The 17,660-nt window shown below is 37.1% G+C and overlaps 1 protein-coding gene across 1 annotated transcript in view; it reads left to right on the top strand.

Moving 5' to 3' along the window:
- Positions 1-17,660, top strand: part of LOC101879253 (sodium channel protein type 5 subunit alpha-like) — a 33,590-nt gene that overhangs the window by 10,885 nt on the left and 5,045 nt on the right. The window contains exons 10-22 of the mRNA XM_034072702.1: positions 189-365; positions 693-1,097; positions 1,779-1,905; positions 3,847-4,085; positions 4,430-4,630; positions 5,366-5,719; positions 7,390-7,827; positions 9,986-10,106; positions 13,151-13,305; positions 13,981-14,154; positions 14,417-14,524; positions 16,134-16,412; positions 16,898-16,951. Of these exons, the coding sequence (XP_033928593.1) occupies positions 189-365; positions 693-1,097; positions 1,779-1,905; positions 3,847-4,085; positions 4,430-4,630; positions 5,366-5,719; positions 7,390-7,827; positions 9,986-10,106; positions 13,151-13,305; positions 13,981-14,154; positions 14,417-14,524; positions 16,134-16,412; positions 16,898-16,951 (2,832 nt within the window). The remainder of the gene's footprint in view (positions 1-188; positions 366-692; positions 1,098-1,778; positions 1,906-3,846; positions 4,086-4,429; positions 4,631-5,365; positions 5,720-7,389; positions 7,828-9,985; positions 10,107-13,150; positions 13,306-13,980; positions 14,155-14,416; positions 14,525-16,133; positions 16,413-16,897; positions 16,952-17,660) is intronic.

The raw sequence follows: 17,660 nt of genomic DNA on the forward strand, positions 1-17,660 counted from the left end.
CAATGCTCCATATGTTGGGGAAATTCTCTCCTCTTTCTTTTTATGGAGATCTTAGAAATGGAAGATTTTTAACAAGTTTTGTGAAACACTAATTGTTAAAAGGAAATAACAGCACAGAAGTGTTTTCTTTCTGCTAATATTAAAAGTACCCAGCAAAAACATCATCCATGTTTTTGTTTTAATTTCAGTCATTGGCTATTAGAGGAATTGATGTCCTGTCAGTTAGCTCCTTTGAAGCCTCTTCTCTGTCTCCCAAAGAAATCAAAGAAAGAAGCAACAGGAAAAAGAGAAATAAATCCTTGGGGATAGAAGAAAATGAAGAACAATTCCCCAAGTCACAGTCCACGGATAGTCAACGCAAGTTGGTAATCTATTGTCTGAACCTGAGATCCTCACAGCTTTTCCAATTTCATTACTAAAATAAATTGCTTGAAAGCACAAACCAAATTCCATTACAAAACTTTACAAAAATCGCTCTTAAATCTTTAAAATAAACAACTTTTTGAAATAAGGGAGAAGTCAATGTAAAAATTAATTTTGAAAAAGAAGGAAATACTATAAATGAGGGACAGAAAGGAAGTTATAATAACAGTTAAAATACATTTTCTGTAACACTGAGAAACAGAAAATGGTGAACGACTATCAGAATTTATTATGCTGTTCTTTCTATATTGCTTTTCCTTGTCTTTCAGTCTTTCCTTGGCCTGGTGTACGGTCCCAATGCAAATCAGGCAAAACGCAGGCTTAGCCATGGGAGCGTGTTCAATTTCCAAATACCTGCTTTAGAAGTTGATTCCAGAACGGATTTCAGTGATGAGGAAAACTGCAGTGCTGGGGAACACAAAATCCAGTGTCAGTCGCTGTCAGTCACACAGATGGGAAGACGATCCAGTGTGCAAAGTCAAATAAGCCAAAGCTCTCATCCTGCTACACCAAACTGCATGCACAGCAGCAAGTGGGCTAACATGGATGACTGCAATGGTGTGATTTCAGTGATGGGGGGAGGAGGAGGCAGCAAGGTGCACAGCCTAGATCCAGTGTCTTCCGAAGGAGTAATGCTTCCACCAGTAATGGAAGACCCAGGAAAGGGGAATCTGGTAAGGAAAATATATTATTTTCAATAAATACTTTATAATATGGTTTCTCTGTAAGTGGCAGTTTTTTCTTAAGAGTTTCAGTGTGATAGCAAACTGTGATGTGAAATGAAATATACTGATGTGGGAAGTTCTTGAAAAGCAGACTTCAGCACTTCTGTTATAAACCTTATTTTTCTGCTATTCACAATTTATGTTAACATAGTCTTGAAGGTTCCTAGTACTGGACTTACAAATCACCAGAGAGTTTCTTTTATCCCATACCCTGCTCATAGGGAGCATTTTGAGCAGTACCCCTAATTTCTCTCCGCTTCATAGAAGGTTCTATGCAGAAACTTTGTAAGTTTCCCAAATGGGTAGAGATGCTTTTCTACCGGTTTATCTCTCATCTGTCTCCTTGTCCATTAAACTCTGGAATATTTCCAAGGCCTATTTCCCCTCATGGACTTATTTCCAATGTTTGTGTTTCCCCTTTGCTATTACATGCTTGCAGGATTTATTTACTCTAGCGTTACTACTGAAAAGTAGGACCTTAATTCTTAACAACTATTATATCTTGCAAAAAGGTGCATTTATTTGGCTGTGTGTCATTGTTCCTATTAACTTCCATAATTACCCATCATCACATTCTACTTAATTTTATTCCAGTAGTATCTCCCTAATCATGTTTACTTCTTTAAGCAGCCAGCTGTAAATGATGAGAGCAGCATGATGCATTTGCCTCCTCATCTGTCAGTGGAGTACTTTAACGAGGCACTTCAGAGACAAAGGGCAGCAAGTGCAGTTAGCATAATTACCAGTGTCTTGGAGGGTAAGTGGTTCCTCATTATGCTTATTTCAATCCTAAGGTAATACTAGCATGAAAGACCAAAATGTCAATACATTTCTTAAAGGTTAATAGAGATTTGTAGGTGTGTAGTTAGGAGTTTCATGGTTAATATGGCTCTTTTGTAAAAAAGGGAAAAAAAGCATTATCACACAGTCGTGTACTGGAGCACATCCTTTGCCTATGGTAAGATCTTGTTTTGTAGGACCGACAGTGAAGGGGATTGGAGGGAGAGTGGGTGGAAAGAGTTTCTCTAGCATCTGAGGTGAAGGACTGAGATACTGTTTACTCCCCCTGACCTTGTGACTTATGACATGCCACTGCCAGAGCCATAGACATGCAGTATCTAATAATAAGATTGTGCTAGAAAAATTGGTTGTGGCAGTTCCTGTGTTTTGAAGACTTAACCCCACTATTTTATTCCTTTAACTTTACATATGATTTATTTTACGGTGTTTTATCACTTTGATAGTTTTGTTGCAGATCTTACTGAAAAAATTCAACCCAAGTTGTTCAGGATGAGAAAGTCAGTCTTGTTTTGTTTTGTCTCTGCAGAGGAGCTGTGTCACCAGCTCTTAGGCCACAAGTGTGGGATTTAGCAGGGGTGGAATGAATGTTGGATCTGTTGTGGCAGGGACGTCCCTTTTATAAAATTTTTAGTGTTTTTTTTTCTTGGGACAATCACAGTTGCAATACACCCAGTGGAGCCTTGCTTTGGGTGTAATTCACTAAAGATCAGGGTTTTGTTGCACACTTTCAGTTGTGAAATGGGATGGAACAGAACTTGTATCTCTGTGTGGCTATGGATTAACCTAACAACAGGTATCTGAAAGGGGAGAGGAAAGGGTCTTTGATAGGACCTGAACACTAGTTCTGCTGGATACACACTGTGTACATGAAGAGGAAACCATTTGATCTAGAAAAACAGAGGACAAGTGCTAGTCCAGGAGAGAGACTGAGTCAAGATGGTCACACTGGGATAAGCACTGTAGGGTGGGATGTGAGACTTGAGCCTGGAGGAGAAAAAGTGAAAACTAAACAGTGGGAAGAAGCAAGGACAGGTCCAACTAAGAAAATGATATGACTCAGATCCAGCTTATCGGATGTCTAGATAAATGTTCAGATCCCTGAACACCAGGTTACTACTAATACCTACTGTGTTTGTATTTAGCTTGAAGCTAAGGTTTGTCAATTAATTTGCATGGGACTTCAGCAGGGTCAAAAGTATTTTGAAGGACTCCTTAATATTGGTGTTGTAAGAAAAAAGGCTATGAGGTTTATATTTGACCAAAATTGACAAAGCCAGAACAGCTTCTGTCCCGTATTTTAATTACGGAAAATTGATAAGTGTGGCAACTTGTATCAAATGAGAAATTGTAGATATGACCTTTCCAGTAGAAGTAGCCTAAGGTCAAATTTTAGGCACTGTAGTTTGTATTTGCCTCAGCTATAATCAGAATTCTTGTGGCTGCTATTGACTTTTTAGACTCCGTTGAGAGTCAGAGGAGACAAAAAGATGTTGGCTGTGATACAGCCACTGTCCTAGACATCTATGGAAGAATAAGATGGAAAGTGCCTTTGCATAATATATTGACCTACAGACTGTGGTTTGGTCCCTGCATCATATACGTGAATTTAGTCAGACGATTGTAATACATGTTTAAGCCAAATGAAACCTGGTCAAAAGTCTTGAGAAGTATATTTACATTAATGCATCTTGAATCAAATTCTCTCTGAATTTTATCTTCATGTTTATTAGTTGATGTAGGGACTACATGAATGGTAGGAAGTGGAGGGAAGCTTGGGGGCTCTGTGCAAGATGTGAGGTTTTCTTTTTCTTCTCCGGTCTTTTGAATCCTTGAAATAGTAATTTCATCATCTTGTTCAGTGATAACTAATTATAGTGGGGTTTTCTTTTGCATTTAGAACTTGAAGAATCTCGGCGAAGATGCCCACCCTGCCTGAATAATTTTGCTTTAAAGTATCTAATTTGGGACTGTTGCCCACTTTGGGTGAGAATCAAGACAAAAGTGGCTGCTTTCATAAAGGATCCCTTTATCGATCTCACCATCACTGTTTGCATTGTGATGAACACTTTGTTTATGGCACTGGAGCACAATAATATGTCAAATAATTTTAAATCAATGCTAAATGTAGGCAACTTGGTAAGCATACTCTCAGCTATGTGACATTTTACATGGAGGGTTGATTGATGGGTGTTTTCACTTGAGACATGGAGAGTAACTGTAAAAATTGAAGATTAGCAAACTCTGCATTTATAAACTCTGAATATCTAATATATACAATACCAAGATTTTATCAATATACTTCTAACACACTCCTGAGGAGGAAGAAATCAATCCTCCCATTTTAATTAAAAGTGTATTAGAAGTTCAAAAAAATGCATCTTGGTCACCTGTCCATGAATGTTACTTGTGGAAAGATGATCTAAAAGTAGGATAAATTCATGGCTGCTTTTTAGACGGATGATACTGTTTCTTTGTCACAGGTTTTTACAGGAATCTTCACTGCAGAAATGATTTTAAAAATCATTGCTTTAGATCCTTATTACTACTTTCAGCAGCCCTGGAATATTTTTGACAGTATAATTGTCACGTTGAGTTTAATTGAACTGAGTTTACCCAAACAAAGAAGCAAGAAAGAAAGGCGAAAAGGAGGAACCCTGTCAGTTTTAAGATCCTTCAGACTGGTAAGCTTCACACTTAATCAGTTGTATAAAACTTTATGGTGTGAATGTAGCAGAGAATACTTCTGTTTTCTGCTGTTAGGGTGCAGGAAATGTATTATTACTTCTTAAACCACTTGTGATATTAAAACCAGAGTTTAAATGACGTATTTCTGTCGAACATTCTAAAATATATTCAGAGGAAAAAACATTCCAGAGTAGTCATGTTATAAAACTGGTATCAAAAATATAAAAACCAGCACAGGAAACTTAGGAAAAAAGTGTCAGAGTACAAATACAGAAAACCCCCTATACTTAAAAATAGGTGTGAAATGATAAGGAATTCATATAATATACCATGGACTGATTTATGTTGCTGTACCAAAATATAGGGTCCTTTTATAATAATACCGTAGTTGGTCTCCCAGCTTTGGTCCTTTATAATACACTTAAGTTAGGCACTATAATCTACATCAGGTGCATTTTATGGATACCTACCTGTGTGGGCCAAAGACTAATCAAGGACTCTAGTTAAACTGGTCCTTTATGAGGTGGTTAATTTATGTTTGCAATGTTACTCAATTAAAGAAAACCAACAAAACAATCCTATGAGTATTTTTTAAAAAGTTTTAGTATCACAGTGCTGCAAATATTGCATGTTGGAATGGTTCAGAATTAGTGTTTTTTGCAGGATTTGAATGGTGCAAAGATGGGTTATCTCTTCCGATGTCTAACACTATGTTTTATGTTGCTACGCAGCTGAGGGTCTTCAAACTGGCAAAGTCCTGGCCAACCTTAAACACTCTAATTAAAATAATTGGTAACTCCCTGGGAGCACTGAGTAATCTGACCCTCGTCCTGGCAATCATCGTTTTCATTTTTGCTATAGTAGGGGTGCAACTTTTTGGGAGAAGCTATCTGGAGAACAGCCATAAAATAAACAAATATGGCAAGCCACGCTGGCACATGATGGACTTTTTCCACTCATTCCTCGTCGTTTTCCGAATTCTGTGTGGAGAATGGATTGAGACCATGTGGGACTGCATGGTGGTTGCTGAACCACCACTGTGCCTTCTTGTCTTTCTGCTGGTCATGGTGATAGGAAATTTAGTGGTGAGTTTTTCTGTATTTTCTTCTCTTCATCCTGTCTATGGTTGAATCTACTAAAATGTTATTCCCCTCCCTGCCCAACCAGTTTCCTGAAACACAGGTGGAAAAATTACTTTGTATGTTATGGTCTGCAAAAACCCCTTGCCTGTTGTCTTTGAACCGCTAACCATATTTTCACATTTTGTGTGCTTTGCACACAGCATCACTTGACCTTTTCATGTGACAATGTGATGAGGAATATCTTTGCAGTAAATGTAATATAGGCAACTATTTTTCTTCAGATCTTGGGATTTTGATGTAAATAATCAGGCTTATGGCTTATCTGCTTGAATTAATGGAGCTAAATGCTAAAGTCCTTCTGTAAATCAAAAAATCAATTTTTAATTTTACGAGCTCATGCAAGTACTGAATTCTTTATCAGCAAATGGCAGAATCTATACTTCTAATACTGAAATCAAGATTTTATGTAATTATCTCTAAGTATATTTATATCCAAAAGCTAGATCCTGCTATGGCATACACTACACACTCTTACACACCTGTGCTGGGACATAAGAGGCAGACTGCCTCCTGGTCTGTCCTTTCTTAGTGCCCAAATCATAGAAATATTTTTGTTTCACATGTCATTCTTAGTATCACTCATTTATCAATTTTCCTTTAATTTACATGATTAATTTAAAAGAATTAATTTTGGGCAGCCCTTCATGGGAAATAGCTGTTCTATGGCTGAATCCCAAATTCCCTGCTTTGAAATTCCACCAGTTCTACACCTCAGTGATTGATTTCAGTGACGAAATGCTGTGAATTATGTTCATATCACATAATGTAAACTGTCACACAATTAAGTGTTTAGCCTACATTCCTCATCTAGGCTTTCTTATTATGAAAGGAAACAAGACACATGTCTAAAAGTGAGATTTATTCCAACTTACAGTCAATAACTAAGACAGATGAGGTGAACTGGTCTCTGGAGGGCTAATGTTCTCCACTGACTAGTCCCTGGATGACTCAGTTGTTCTATCTGCCTAGCTCTGACACAATAAAAATTAAGACACAGATCCCATCCCAAACTGAAACTACTAGAAAAAATATATAAATGCTCCCATTCCCTTAACAAAAACAAAAAAAAAAAAAACAGAAAAAAAAAGGTTTAGGTTTATAAATTCTTCTATTTAAAAAATAACTCAAAAGTAGGGTGGAAACCTCACTTTCAGGTTCTTTTGATTCTGACTTTTGTGACAATGTTACAGATTTAATTGAATTGCTGGGCCTAAATCTGATTTCACAGGATTTTGAAAGCAGCTCCACAGAGGCCTGATCTAGTTCTAGTTTGAAGAAGGAAGAGATGTTATTAAACTGACAAGCCGTGACAAGTCTTTGTTACTGCTATAACCTTTGAAAAGTTGTTTTGGCCAAGTAACGCATTTAACATACACAGATCTGTTTTAGCTACTAATTTAAATAACTTCTGGGGGGAAGAGGATCATGCGAACATTGAAATTCCTGAGGGAGAATTTTGTTTAATTAACCACAACATGATCAGTCATAGTAATTGTGTTATTACATTGTTTTGGATTGCTTAGTAAGGCTGAACTTTGATAACATCTGCTAGAATTTAGTTTTCCAAATTTTACCATTGTGACTTTAAACTTTGTTATTTCAATGACTTTCAGGTTCTCAACCTTTTCATTGCACTACTGCTGAATTCCTTCAGTGCTGACTGTCTTCAGACAGCAGAAGATGATGGAGAGTTGAACAACCTTCGTATTGCCTTCGCTCGGATTCATAAGGGATTTCACTTTGTGAAGAGCGTTACATGGGATACCTTTTGTGGAAAGCTCAAGCATATAAAGAAAGCTCACAGGAAGAAAATCAAACTGACTGCACAGAACAAACTTGGGTTCAAGTGTGAAGAAATAAAAAATTGTAAAGACAACTACAATAATGAATGGGCTGAGAAAAATGGGGACAAAATCTTAGGTCTGGAAGATTTTATTACCAATCCCAATGTATTTGTTTGTGTCCCTATTGCTGAGGCAGAGAATACAAGTGAGGATTTTGAAGATGATGATAAGCTGAGCACATTTACAGATGCAGAATACAGCAAACAGGTAATGAATTTCTTCATTTGCATTGGAACAGTAGCATCATACGTATGTTGATGGATGCATGTATGGTAGAAGACTGTCTCTAGCAGAGCAGGGTGGCGTATCTTGATCTATTTCCAGAGTTACCACATTCTGAACTAGAACCAAGAGTACAGTGTTTAAAGAGAGGGTAAATTATTACTTGGAGCCTTTTAAAAATCAGAATTATTTCAAGGTCTTAAAAGAAAGACCATAAATTGTTGGGTTTGCTGCAGGAATTCCTAGCTGACCTGCTGTGTAACATTCATGCGATTGCATAGCTCATAGATTGCACACAAATAATTGTGGCAGTCATGGAGAACTTCGAATTATTAAGTAAAAAAAATCCCCAGTATGTGAATAAAGCCAACTATTTTGGAATTATTTATATAACAGAGCAAAAATGCAAGTTCTGCATAAAGAACATTGTCACAGACTGATAATACGAATTTATAGCTCTGGTCCATTCTCTGTACTTGTCCGTGCTGAGTATAGTGTGTAGTAATTATTAGAAAAATGAGAAGGCATAAGTGTGGATTGGCTTTATTAAGGTAATGTTTTTTACATGCTAGCATATGTTATCCTATTTGTTTGTGTTCTCTTAATTTTTCAGGTCTATTTTAACCATAGAAAATTGCCAGTTTAGTCTCAAGATTTCCTACCTTATGTGCCAGTCTTAATTCTTACACAAAAATTCTCACTTAACTTTTGGCTAGCTCACTGGAATTCATTAGTTTGCCACACGTCTGCTGAGAAAAATTCCCCTCTCTCCATCTTTAGGTAAAGTCAGAGAATCAAAATGATTGTACCTTATGATTTTGTCAGGAGAGTCCTACTTTAAATGAAATGCATATCTTATCTTTCTTTCCCTTCCAACTTGTCCACCTCCTAAAAAGGGAAAAGAAAACCCTTCTAATCCACAGATTATTTTCAGGATGAAAATCACCTGAGGCAAAGGGGAGAAAGAGCTAAAAATTCAAGCAGCTGGAGTAAAGGATCAGGATTTTCCTCTGAAGAATTCAGTGTGCTTTACCTAGGAAAGGATAGAAAGTTTGAATCGTCATTGCCAGAAGAAAAAGAGGTAATATTTTTTTTTTCCCTATGGCATTTACTTTCCAACTCTGATCCAGAACAGGCACGTTTCTGTCCAAGAACTTGCTGGCGTGGGATTCAGTGGAAAAAGCAACTCTGAGCTTGTAGTAGCTGGTCTGGCTGATTAATGACAGTCGTAATTCTGTGAATAAAATCAAAACTGTGCTTGTTTCTAGGTATTGATATTTAAGAAAAAGTATGTATAGGAATCAGTGTTTAGAAAGGAAAAAAGTACAAAATAATTTGATTCATATAAATAATCTATAAAATACTCTCTGCTACTTTCCTTTTATTGAAACCTGAGTCCACAAAAACACGAGAGGAGAGAGAAAATTCAAATTGATATTGAAAGAGAGTTGCTTCCAAGTAGGAAATGCCATCATGTCTGCCTGTGTCCTAAGTATTTTGATTTCAAGAAAAGTAATACTTGAAATTACGTTCTCACTGCATTAAAGGTAGTAGTTTTTAATTAATTTTTTAAATAATTTTGAATAAAGAATACATTTAAAAAGTAACAAACACCAGTAGGCAAACATAAAAGAAAAGCATAGAGGAAGTAATTTGTAACAAACTGCTAACTCATCATATGTTATATGTGGTGTAATGGGGTAGCAAAAAGCTTTGTAACTGGAGAATATATGAGTCCAATTTCTACTTCATAAATTCTGCTATGGGTATTCAGAACCTGATATATTTATCTGCTTCTCCTGTTTGAATGTATCTTTGTATGATTTCATGGTTCTAACCCAAGTAGTTTGTCTTGCTTTGAGGACTATATATGATAAGCAATTTAAAACCTCTTCAATTTACCAGTTTATTAAGTGGTTGAATCTGGTCCATATAGACAGATATTGCAGTTATATTTGGCCTCTATTGGCAATTCTAAGTTCATAAACTTTTAAGATCACAAAGTTTGTTCCATTAACCACACTATTTGAAATATTAGTACATAACCAAGTTTTAATTTTGAAATGTATTTGTTCATGGGTAAATTTATTTATTTGGAGCTGAATGCAGAAAGAATTAAAACCTTTCTTATTTTGCTCTGTAGTTTAACAGTGTCAGTGCTTCTGAAGGAAGCACAGTGGATCTGACAAATCCTGAAGATCTTTTGAAACAGATTCCAGAGTTTGCTGAAGACTTCAAGACTCCAGAAGACTGTTTTCCAGAAGGTAAGTCTTTCATGATTTCACTACTGGGAAGTGGGAAGAGTCAAAACCCAACTTGTTCCTCTAGTGATACTAAATCAGTAGGGTCTCTCTATTTTCAGCTGATATTATCTGGAAATTGAATAAATAGTCCAAATCTTTCTGCCTCTCTAGTCAATGGAGAAATCATGATACCTGAATAATAACCTCCCTTCCCCTTAATGCCAATTGCTTCTAATTGGTATCTGGGGAATGGCATATACCTAATCCCCAAAGAGATTATTATAGTGAGGTAAGGCAAATTCCACTCTATTGGACAGAATCCAAGTCACTTCTGGAGTTTAACATAAAAGTGTACATGATAGGGTCTTACCTGGCAATGTCCACTTGGTACATCAGATCTGTTTGTACTTTTGTCCTGTTTCTGTCTGTGGGGAGGTGATCTACTGCTATACTCAGCACAGTTCACTGGAGAAACCATAGGAGTTCTGGAGGTTGAAAAACAAAACAGTTTTATTGTAAACTTCCCTAAAACTGTCAGGAGGTGGCAGGTTCTTATAAAATATCCAAAGTAGAAGGAAAAAAGGAGGAAGGAAAATAAACAGAGAAACAGGATCACCATCCTGTGGATCCAGCAATGTCCTTTTGGTCAGCAAGTGGAAATTCTTTCAGTTGTGGTCCCTGGCGTCCTTGTGGTCACTGAGTCTGCTGGGATCCAGGGTGAAGGGATGCAGCACATGGCTGAACGTCATCTGCTTTTGTATAGGGTCCGGCCCTCTCGGACTCCTCCCACAGGTGAGACTCCTCCGAAGGGGTATCAAGTAAACTACAGACCCAGTTCACGCTGTGCGCTGATAGGTGCCCCTCTATGTGCCGGGGCAATTAATATTCACAGCCTCGGGGCAGACAACACAGGAAAGCATCACGTACCTTGGTGGAACAGGATCAGTGCTCTGACCCCGGCCCTTTGTCAGGGCAATAGCATGGTGTCAGTTCCTTCTGTCTTTTGAGTTGCTTTGAGACGAACACAAAAAAGGATCTCTAACCTTAACAACTTTGAAACTGTATGAATGTTTGTTCTTTGAACAGGATTTCTTGAACTATCTTTGTAGCAAACAAAGGAGCGAAATAAGCAGAGAGAAGCTTCTAGGATAAAGCTGAATTTCTATAAGGTGATAACCTGGGAATCCCTTCTCCAATCATCATACAGCATCTAGCTTTAGAAATAGTTTCACAATTTGTTTTGTATTTTTCTGAGTTCTTCATACACTAACATGTGTAACGATACGTTGTTTTCATAAGATGCAAAGACATAGCTCTTGAGATTTTTCCCTAATAACCATCACTAAGGCCAGGGGTAATCACTGCACTCTCAGCATTAGCTGGAAGAGAATGAGCTATATCAAGCCAATTTATAGGCTCATTTCTTCCACATGTGTTATATTAAATGAATTAGAACTGTAGTAAAGTTTTTCCTGGTGCTACAACTTGCTCTTTGCTCCATCACCATTTCCACACATCCCCCCGAGTTTTCTTTGATACTGTTGTTTTCTGTCTATTCAAGCTTCCCTGTACCACAAATTGATCAGGAGAGACTTCTCAGATTTGTATGTTTTGAGCCCAACAGCAGGTCCCACAGCTCTCTGAGCTTGTTTTCCTCCTCCACTCCCAAAGGCAAAGCCTTTCCTTCATCACCACTTTCCCATTTAAGCACCACTTCCCGAATATTTTATCTGAAAAAAACATGGATAAATCCAATCTGGTTGTAAATACTCCCATCCCCTCACCTCCTTGCCCTGTTCTGCAGAACTGCCCTTTTTTGAACAGTGCACTGTCTGGGTCAATGAAATTTCTAATGCACAGTTTTAGGATTAAATCAATAATAGTGAAGCATGTAGAAATTATTTGAAGCTAGAGAGGTGTTGTACCTGAATGCAAAGTATTCTCTGTGTACTAATAATATACATATTTTTACTGTTGTGTTATACATCATAAATCCTGAGGGAGATACACTGTTCCTACACTGCAGTTAGATTTCTTCTGAAAAACACACAAGTATTGCATTAATAATGCAGATGTCAGGTTTCTGAGCTACAAGAGGTTTTTTTTTCCCAAAACTCCTTATCAATGGCTTTTTTTCTTTTTTTTTCTTTTTTCTTTTTTTTTTTTTTCTCCAGTACAGCCCTAAGAACAAAAGAAATTAACATTTTTGTTCCTCTTTTGGTTGGTTCATTGGTTTTGGTTTTTTTTTCCCTGCTCCAGAGAAGATTTGTGAAATGTTTTGAGCTCTGTAGTCCCAGGCTGGAATGTGCCTGCTGCAGCCAAACTATCAGAAAACTTAACTGATGGTGCAGCAGAGTTGTACCTACTAACACAGATGTCTGCACAAAAAAAAGTTCTCATCTTGTGCAATTCCTGCCTCATCTTGCACAATACTGGGAAAACTGGGATTATTAAACGAAAAACAATTAGATATTTTTTACATATATTATACCTGTTGTATATATGAGTTATATATATGATACTATACAATGTGTGTAAGATATTGTATACATATGACACATATATGCATTATTTTTTCCATGCTTGGAAACGACAGATGCCTTCTGACTGACATTTTTCACCATAATGAAAACATGAATTAGCATAGAGCACACAGCAAGGAAAATGTTAGCCAAGGTGAGTTAATTCTTGGCAAAATTAGGAAGTAATTTATAAGGAGTTTGTAATGAGATTGTCAGGAAATGTCAGGTGGCCCTGGTGTCTTTGTCTGCTATAAAAAGCAATGTGGTGGACTTGAAAGGAGATGTGTCCTCTTAGGGAGCTTAGAATATGACATAATGGGAAGCTGTCCAAAAGGGCTCCACCTACTTTATGTAAATAGGAGTTGCAAGGCAAACAAAATTAGATGTTTCCTTTTTTATTTCTCATGGTAGAACAGGGAAAACAACCAACAATGATGCAGGTAATGTGTCTGTTGACTTCTCCCTGCCCCCAAACGTTTCTGGGGCACCCCTTTATGTGCCTGTACATTACTTCCATACGTTCATTGTTGTCTCTCACTTTAGGTTGTGTTCGATACTTTCGTTGTTATGTGGGCAGTACCATAAAGTCTGGAGGAGAAACATGGTGGAATCTGAGAAAAACCTGCTACCAGATTGTTGAACATTCCTGGTTTGAATCTTTTATCATATTCATGATTCTTTTGAGCAGTGGAGCCCTGGTTAGTATAGCACAGTTTCATGTACTTATTTAGAGGCATTTTTAACATTAATTTACACACCGAGAAGTTGTTTTCAGCCGAAAACACAACAAATATCTTTGAACACATCAGGTGAAAAAAAAGAAGAGGCTTCACATAGCAGTCATTTATTCAGTATTGTAATTATTGCAAATGTATTATTCATATTATGAAAAATTATAGAAGAGCATGAGCAAGGTCAAAAATATATAAATCTCAGAAACTGTTTCTATTCTGGTTGTATACTGGATATTTCTCAGGAAGTTATTTCTCATGTGTGAAATATAAAGGAGTTTTTATATCATTAAAAGAAATAAATGATTCTTAACAGTTAAAAAATAGTACCTAGTTCTCGCCAGTGTTTAAAAGTCTTGAAAGAAATTTCCCAAAAGGCATATATTTTCCTCCTAGGATTCCAGTGTGTACGATGTGTGTGTGTCCACATCATGCTGTACTATAGGCTGTACTACAGAGAAGTACAATGCTGTGGTATATAGAGAATTTCAAGTTTATCAGCTGACATAGATTTGAGTAAGATTGCATTTAGATGTGTGTAAAACACCTATTGAATGATGAAAGGTTCTTAATAATGCTAGACTTCCATTTTATAAAGCTCATCTCTGACTTTCACTATTTATCTCAATGTTACAATTTCAGGCATTTGAAGACATACATATAAATGAGAGAAAAAGCATTAAAACTATGTTGTCATTTCTTGACAAAATATTCACTTTCATCTTTTTTCTGGAGATGCTTCTGAAATGGGTGGCTTACGGCTTCAAGAAGTATTTCACCAATGCCTGGTGCTGGCTGGACTTCCTTATTGTAGGAGTAAGTTCTGCCTTTGGTGTTTCTACAGGGGTTGTGATGCAGGATGTAGTAGAATTGCTGATTATTTTATGGATAAAAAGTTAAGACAGCACTCCTGCCTCCTTTAATGATTGTTTCAGGGTATTGCACTCTGGGTGCTGAAAATATGGGGAGATTTGGTTTTGTTTTTTTGTTTTTGTTTGTTGGTTTTTGTTTTTTAAACAGGAATAAAGGCAACAGGTGTCAGGACATTGCTAATGCTTTATTTTGTCTTCCCTTTCAGTTCTCTTTAATAGACCTCTTAAGCAGCTCATTAGGCCCCATGAAATCTCTTAGGACTCTCCGAGCTCTGAGACCCTTAAGAGCATTATCTCGATTTGAAGGCATGAGGGTAAGACTGAATACAAATTAAAACTTGTCAGTATATTAAACATGTAACAGGTTCATAACTCATGACTGTGTCTTTATGATGTTCACATGTCTATCCCAAGTTCAGTTTAGAACCTATAAAATGAATTTATGAAAGGTTCCTCTGTACTTGGCTACTACTTACAGACTTTCCTCTAGTGATCGATCCTAAGGGCCATTGAAACTGAAAATAGACTAAGCAGAACTTTGTTCCATTGCTGCTCATTCTTGTGTTTCTGTTTTACTGAGATAGCCAAAAATAAAAGAGAGAATAAGAACTGTGAGCAAAATTCTCATTTTCAAAGTCTGATGACAAGCTAATTTAGAGGAAAGAATCACCTCCCTTCCACAAGTTTTCACTGGATTGATTTACAAAAATTTAGATTATTAAGAAATACTTCACTCAAATTACTTTCTAAAGAGACTTTTTCTTTCAAAATGTCTGTAGATTATTTGCTGCCTTTTTCTATCAAAAGAGAACCTGCAACAATGTGAGGCAGCTGGACATTAATAACATTTAATTGCAAATCTACCGTTAAGCAACTGCAGAGAAAGTTTCCCTAAGCCGTATGCAAAACACAACCGTACACTGCAGTGTGAAACAGTATGATAATCACAGTGACATTTTGTCAGAAGTCTGGTCTACAGGATATACTCTGGCATGTGAAAACAGGTGATAGAAATATCTATGGCATGACTGTCACAGACTTGTGTGGTAATGCAGCAATACAGACTGCTCTTGAATATCTTCTGGAAGTGAGACTGAAAGCCCTCCAATTGCAATTTTATCACTGTGAAGGCAGAGAAAAATTGCATTAAAGTAATTAACAGTGTATCAAAATTTCCATGCTGGGAGTTGATTTTGAAACAGGTACCATCATACTTTCTGGTGTCCAAAACGATTCACAAAGCTTTTTTATTTTTCTTCTTGTCCATCAAGTTGATCAGTTGCTACCTGACAGCTGAGTCGACTGCCTCCACCATATTCTCATGGTTTCCTCACACTACCCCACTTGATGAAGCAGTCTGTTATGTCTTAGTGTGCATTTAAAACATATATAGACATTTTTTATGATTGTACCTAGGACAGAAAAAGTACCTATCTCATGGTTACACACTCCAAACATGATCATAATCCACCAAAAAGAATAGATTGAGCAAAATACTAGTGGATAGTTACTACTGGACCTTTTAAAAACTGCTTTCTACAGTCTTAATAACACAGTACTCTGCACAAGTGCTTGTGGATAAATAGTTCAGAAAAATTATGTTATAAAAGCTTAAAAAAACCAAAACATCCCCTACTCCAAACCCAAGGAAAAGTAATTAAAAGGGCATGGTACCACACTGTATTATACTTATGTAGTAGTGGCTTGCAGCAGACCAAATTATTTCAACTATTCCTTTGAAAGCCTAAGACATACTATAGAGCTTTGAATCTTTGTTGAAGGTACCCCTGACAGCTGTGGCTAGTATTTATATGGGAAACATTAAGTTTCTGTTTGCTGAGATGACTAAGTGACTCCTTATTGCATTGATCAGGTTTTTGAGCCTATCTTTAAGGGTATTTTTCCTCTCCTATTTCATCCAAGGTGGTTGTCAATGCCCTCCTGGGAGCCATCCCTTCCATCATGAATGTTCTGCTTGTCTGCCTCATCTTCTGGCTCATCTTTAGCATCATGGGAGTGACCCTCTTTGCTGGGAAGTTTGGGAAATGTGTCAATCTGACAGAAGAAGATTCAGAATTAAATAATTCAATCGATGACATAATAGACTGTAGAATGTATAATAACACAGGAAAAATATTCTGGGTCAATGTTAAAGTCAACTTTGATAATGTTGGCTCTGGCTACCTGGCTCTTCTTCAGGTGGTAAGTGCTGCTTGCCTTCACTAGCCAGCACCATGCCATGTGGGACTGACCTCCTGTCAACTCCTAACTTATATCTAGCAGTGATGGAAGAGAGTGGTATTGTACAGCTGGCACTTCCCTTGTATCTGGCTGTTCTAATGCTAGTATTGTGTGTACACACAAATAGAAAAAGTGGGACAAATTAAACCCCACCAAGAATTTTCAGGTGATAAAGTAAGCATCTGGTATACAGGTGCTGCTTGATTCCCCAACAGGTTCAGAAGCCTGAGAGCTAGAGTCTATCTCAGAAGGAAATATGGGGCAAATCCTGACCTAATCTGCCAAAGTACAGATTGTTTAGGCATGAGGGTTGTAAGCCTTTAATAGACCATGCTAATGAAGGTTTGTGACCATACCATGTTCTTACTCTAATCTGTGTCATTCAGATATTGCAAAAAACTTTTACCCTGAAAGTTCAACATGTTTTCTATAATCTCTCATTCTAGGCAACATTTAAAGGTTGGATGGATATCATGTATGCAGCAGTAGATTCACGAGAGGTCAGTTGTTATAGTTAAACTATATTTTTTGTCAATGCTAATGCTTTCTGTAAAAGCATTACAATTTCTGCAGTTTTACTTCTGCTGTTTGTGCCAATTTTTTCCAGTAATTAGTTTTGTCAGCTGATGTAAACATTTAATCTGTGAATGATTCATATTATCCTACAGCTAATCTATTGTAATGGGGAGAGGAATTAATCTCCAGACCCACTCACCAACCTAAATGCAGTTAACCATTGTGTAAGGTTTCCATTTGAGTTGACCTCCAAATGGCCTCTAACAGTGATGAAGATCTAGTCCATATGCTCAGAGGGATCTAGACAGTATTTCTGCTCACCTTGGTTTTCTATATTGCTCAGCCGAATACCTCTTCATACTATGTTGCCTCTACTGATAACTGGATGTCCATCAGCTAGCGGGGGAGTTGAAAGTTCCCACTCACATGGAAGCACCTGCCTTTACGTATCTTCTTTTATGAAACTCAAGCATGGAGTAAACCTGAATGTTTTGAAGTAACACAGTTGACTTCAAAATGTAAAACTAATCTTTACCAAGAATTGAGCTATTGTGGCTAAGCAACCATTTAAAATACATTGTCAAACATCAGGAGTACTATTTTGTCTATTGTTTATATTGTCAGTCACATTTGCTGTCTTATTAGATATATCATCCAATGTTATGCAGAACAAAGTGGTATGTCCTTCAAGGC

The sequence above is a fragment of the Melopsittacus undulatus genome, chromosome 1, assembly GCF_012275295.1.
Source record: "Melopsittacus undulatus isolate bMelUnd1 chromosome 1, bMelUnd1.mat.Z, whole genome shotgun sequence".
Taxonomy (NCBI): domain Eukaryota; kingdom Metazoa; phylum Chordata; class Aves; order Psittaciformes; family Psittaculidae; genus Melopsittacus; species Melopsittacus undulatus.